Here is a 5,234-nt window from a genome sequence, read left to right on the forward strand (position 1 = left end):
GCATATAGAATCCTTGAATCGAACCTAAAAAAGGTCCACGGCTATGTCTTAGGATGTGCAAGAAGCAATAATCATGAGACTTTCGATTTTCCCTTTTTATTACGATTTGTGAATATATCATGTCAGCTGAGACGAGGCAGCAAAACACCCCGCACACAGAGAGAGATAAACAAAGTACAAAACGCAGAAAAGCATCCAGCCCAGCAGCTCCTCTCTCTTTCCCTGCGGCCATGCACCCATCCCTTTCCGAGCTTTCTCTGTACGTACTTCTTTTTCCTGCGTCCGTCCGCCCGTCCATCCGTCCATCCATCCCCTACAAAAGGTGAATGAAAGGCCCTCCGCCCAGTCACCCCTCCCTCCCTCACATGCCCTCCCGTCCTCTGAACCGAAGCCAAGTGAAGTGCAGCTCTCCTCCGTTCACATATCTTCCTTGGGTGGTGGTGAAAGAAGGGCCCCGTCCGTCCATCGATCCCCTAGAAAAGAGCAAACCAAAGCCCCGAACAGGCAAAAGAAACGCCACGCTAGGGGGTAGCGCCCAGCACCAAACGGAAAGGAAGGAAGGAATCCTCCTCCCTCTTTCTTCCTTCCATCTGCACTCTCTCTGCCCTCGCCACCAACTCCTCTTCTTCCCTACCACGCTGACGCAGCAGCAGCACTCCTCGCTCGCTCGCCCTCTCTCTCTACATAGCAGGCGTACCGAAAATAACTCTGGTACTCTGGTGGCGGAGTGGTAAAACCTAAAGCGAGCGAGTGAGTGAACAGTGCAGGCGGCAGCGGCAGGGGTGGGGGTGGAGGTGGAGGTGGAGGTGAGGTGGTTCCCTCTCCGCCTGCCCGTCTCGGCAATTATTGCCACCTTTGGAGTTTGGAGTCCTCCAATAGGAGTCTCCTCCAGTGTTGTCTGCAACCACTATCCCTCCCCCCCTCTCCCTTTGCCCATGTCCCCAACTTCCTCTCATCGGGGTTGGTGCTGCTGCTGAGGCTACCTCTCCTCTTCACTCACTCGCCACTGTTCTCTTCCTTCTCCGCCCATCCATCCGTCCTCCGTCCTCGCTTTAAAGCTTAAACCGCCCCGGCAAGCAAGCTAGCAGCAGCAGCTCACTTCCTCCTCTCCTCTCCCTGGTGGTGGTGGTGGTGGGTGGCCTGGCTACTGGGTGCTTAATTGCATGCTCCTGCTTTGATCTCTCCGTCCGTCCCGCTACCCGCATCCATCGATCGATCTCACTTTTCCCCGTCCTCCCAAGCTCTTGCTTCCAATCAACTCCTCTTGCTGGTGCGTTGCTTACTGTACTCTCTCCCTCCTCTTCTTCTTGGGCGAGGAGAGCGGTGAGCGGTTCTTGTCCGGGTACCACCAGGAGAGCCTTTTTAAGCCCCACCATTTCTTTGATCGTCCGTCGGCGGCACAAGCAAGCTCCCCGGGCCGGGCCGTGCACGCGAGGAATTCTCTGAATACAGAGATACGTGCGTGCGTGCGTACGTGTGTATTTGGCATGGATTCTTGGGAGCCCAAGATGCCTTCTTGGGACCTCGGCACGGTGGTCGCGCCCAGCAGCGGAGGAGGAGGCGGCGGCGGCGCGCTGGACCTGAAGCTCGGCGCGCCGACGAGCTGGAGGCCGGTCCCGGCGGGGGCGGCCGCTGCGGTGGTATCGGTGCAGCAGCAGCAGCCGCCTTCCGCGGCGCCGGCGAAGCGGGCCCGGGCGGGGCAGGGGCAGCAGACGGTGCCGCCGTGCTCCGTGGAGGGGTGCACGGCCGACCTGTCCCGCTGCCGCGAGTACCACCGCCGGCACAAGGTCTGCGAGGCGCACTCCAAGACGCCCGTCGTCGCCGTCGCCGGCCAGCAGCAGCGCTTCTGCCAGCAGTGCAGCAGGTACACCCGTTCCCTTATTCCATTTCTTGGCCGTGCATTCCCTGCCGATTCGTCCCCTCTGACATCCATCCGTGATCCACGCTCTCAAACTTCGTCCGTTGGCAGCAGCAACATCTTTACTACTGTTACTGTCGCACGAGACGAGAGTTGCTGTGGTTTGTTTCAACTCCGGCCAAAAGCTCGCCGTGGTTGCTGTAGCAGCAGCGGTGGCAGTGGCACAGTAGTTCGCGTTAACCAAGCAAGTAAGTACGGCGGCCGTTTAGTCCCAGCTAGCTGGATTAGTTCGTTCGGCGAGCAACAATTCGCTGTCCGGTGGAGCAGTTCCCTGTCGCTTTGGCCATCATGGCTCGCTTGGCGCTAGCGATTAATCATCCGACGTGCACCTCACCGAAAACCTCTGTTTGCTGCCCCCATCTGTTCCCCACTCACTGTAAATTTTACAGCAAAAGAAAACCCACTTTGAAAAACACACAAATCCATGTCAAAAAGTACATTCACCATGGAAAACATCTGTACTCCTACCTGAAAACAAAAGGAGAAGAGGATAATTTAACCAACCTGGAGGGAGAGTCATGAATTCCGGGCAACGTCTGGTCCCGGACTGCGTCTGAACGAGACAAGCGCACACGCGCCACCATTAAGGTGCTGTGGCGCATCCCGACCCAGCCCGTGCCCCCCCTGCCTACACCGACTCGGCGCGCGCTCACGCTGGCTGGAACTGGACCTTTCAGGTCGTCGTTCTCATGGCTGCCGCTCAATTCGTCCTCCCCAACGGCCGCGTCCCTGTCCTCCACCGCAACCTGTCGCCGCCGCCCCTTGTCACGACGCGCCGTGCCCGCACGCTTTCCACATCCACACTGGTTTTCAAACAGAGAATTCCTCCCATATGCTTGTTCTAGAAGACAGGGATCAAGGATCTCAACGGTCAGCCATGATGTGGCCGTGTAATTAGGTTTTAGCAAGATTCTTGCGTGAAGGTTACGGGTGTAATTAAGCTCGTGTGGAGAGAAGCTTGGGAAATTGCGACGTGTATCTCCATTTCCATGTGCTTGATTTGGCCTAGATCTGTGGCATGTGGTTCGAGCATTTGACCGGATCTATGTTCTTGTTTTTCTACAACTTTGTTGATGATTTTTTTTTTCATGCAAATTTTCGATCTGTATCTTGAGAAATCATTTTGACCCGAGGAAATTGTTCTTTGCAGGTTCCATTTGCTCGGGGAGTTCGACGAGGTGAAGAGGAGCTGCAGGAAGCGCCTCGACGGCCACAACCGCCGCCGCCGGAAGCCGCAGCGGGATCCCCTCAACCCTGCCGGCTTGTTCGCTAATCACCATGGTACTCCATCAATCCCTAATACTCCTACAAATAGTAACACGTGGAGATTAAGCATGCGGCCTAGGTAACAAAATGTAAGACGATTGTTGAAACCAAAAATCGTCTTACATTTTGGTACAAAGTGAGTAGATTGTACTAAGATCTAACAGCTGCAATGAGCAAGAAAGTTGAGATTTTTAGCACTCCCATTTTGTCGGAAACGAGTGGAAAATGTGATGCAGTTGATCCATCATGCGCTCCTAGTTAATTTTAATTTTCTTCAGAACTCTATCCCCTTTCTGTTTATTTAGACTGTTTAGTGTTTCCCCTTTCAGTTGACTGCTAGCACTATCCAGAAAAACGCTTCGCACGTGCTTGCTGAGTAGCAGCACAAAGTTTTCTTCTTTCCGAAAAGGATGGGAACAGGAGGTTTGACTATCAGTATGAACATCTTGCTGGTGTAGCAGACCCGAGATAGGTTTTCAGTCTTTGGCTGGCATTTCCAGGAACTTCCTGTAGGATCCAAAGCAAGAGAACAACTAGGCCTGAAGTTTCTTCTGAACTTTCTGCCCTGATACAGCCGTATCCATGTGAAAGCCAGTTAATGATGTCACAGTGAATTGAACACCTATGACATGATGAAACCACTAGCAGGCTACTAGTAGCACTCCTATACCTGTGAAGATTTTTACCTGAAATTTACCATGTTACAGTTCAGTAGCAGGGTGGATGCACATGGCATTTACAGCTTGTCTTTGTAATTTTGGTCTCTTGTTTTTTATCAGTTGGTCGACATGGCTATTGTCATAGGTTTGCAACGCTGACGGCCGAACTAACTGTTAGCTCCCCATCATTGTTTGTGAACAGGAGTGACAAGATTCGCGTCGTACCCGCAAATCTTCTCCCCGACGTCCATGGCGGAGCCCAAGTGGCCCGGCGGCATCGCCGTGAAGACGGAGGCCGACGCGTTCCACGAGCAGTACTACTCCTTCAGCGGCGCCGCCTCCCTCTTCCACCACGGCAAGCCGGAGAGGAAGCACTTCCCCTTCCTGACGGACGGCGGCGGCGAGGCCACGTTCGGCTGCCAGCCGCCGGCGTTCACCATCACGCCTTCCTCGGAGAGCAGCAGCAACAGCAGCCGGCACAGCAACGGCAAGACCACCATGTTCGCCCACGACGGGGGCCCGGACCACAACTGTGCTCTCTCTCTTCTGTCAGACAACCCGGCGTCGGCGCACATCATGGTCCCCGCGGAGGCGCATCATCTCGGCGGCGGCGGCGTGACGATACAGTACGGCGGTGGCGGCGGCGGCGGCGGTAAGGTGGCGCGGCTGTCCAGCAACGGCGACGTCTCGCTCACCGGGCTGTCTTACGTGAGCCTGGGAGACAAGGGCGCGCCCATGTTGCACGCGTCTAACAGATCGCAGCACGCCGCTGCTACCGCTGCCACTGCCGTTGCTACCAGCACAGCGGCGGCTCCGGCGGCATCCCAGCTCCAGCAGCAGTACCATGGATACTACCACCACCAACACCAAGTGAGCGCTGATCAGGGGAGCCACCCGGATGCAGGTGGGATGCATGCCCTACCCTTCTCGTCATGGTAGTTGTCTCATCAGTCAGACTCAGATCCTAGGCTGTTGGTGTTGGTTATCAATCATCAAATGTGTCACCTGATAGTGTTAGCCCTGATGATCCTCAAGAAATCACCCAAGATATGTCCATTTTGCAACTTCTCTTGATACTCCTAACTTATGGAAAATCACCATCTACTTATGATTCAGAATTGGGTTACGATGATTCTATTTGTATCGGTTGGTTTGTTCATTTTGGCCATCGTGCACTTGGCTTGGTAGGGTTACATCAGCAGAAAGTACACAGGGGGCTTGAACTGTAGTTGATTATTCTAATCATGCGTCTGCCTGTTTCTCACATGTTGTGCTTCAGAAGAGATATTGTTCAGCAACAATAATTAGATTATCCAGGATGCAGGATCACTTGCATAACTTCCGTTCTGCTCTCTCCGTTCCTAAATACTTGTCTTTCTAGGCATTTCAAC

The 5,234-nt window shown here is 54.2% G+C and overlaps 1 protein-coding gene across 1 annotated transcript; it reads left to right on the plus strand.

Moving 5' to 3' along the window:
- The first annotated feature begins 366 nt into the window (after positions 1–366).
- Positions 367–4,980, plus strand: LOC119278188 (squamosa promoter-binding-like protein 2). The gene is made up of 3 exons (XM_037559542.1): positions 367–1,864; positions 3,069–3,199; positions 4,046–4,980. The coding sequence occupies exons 1-3, from the start codon at positions 1,488–1,490 to the stop codon at positions 4,780–4,782; spliced, it is 1,245 nt and encodes a 414-aa protein (XP_037415439.1). The 5' UTR covers positions 367–1,487; the 3' UTR covers positions 4,783–4,980.
- Positions 4,981–5,234: the final 254 nt, after the last annotated feature.

The sequence above is a fragment of the Triticum dicoccoides genome, chromosome 3B (assembly GCF_002162155.2).
Source record: "Triticum dicoccoides isolate Atlit2015 ecotype Zavitan chromosome 3B, WEW_v2.0, whole genome shotgun sequence".
Lineage (NCBI taxonomy): Eukaryota > Viridiplantae > Streptophyta > Magnoliopsida > Poales > Poaceae > Triticum > Triticum dicoccoides.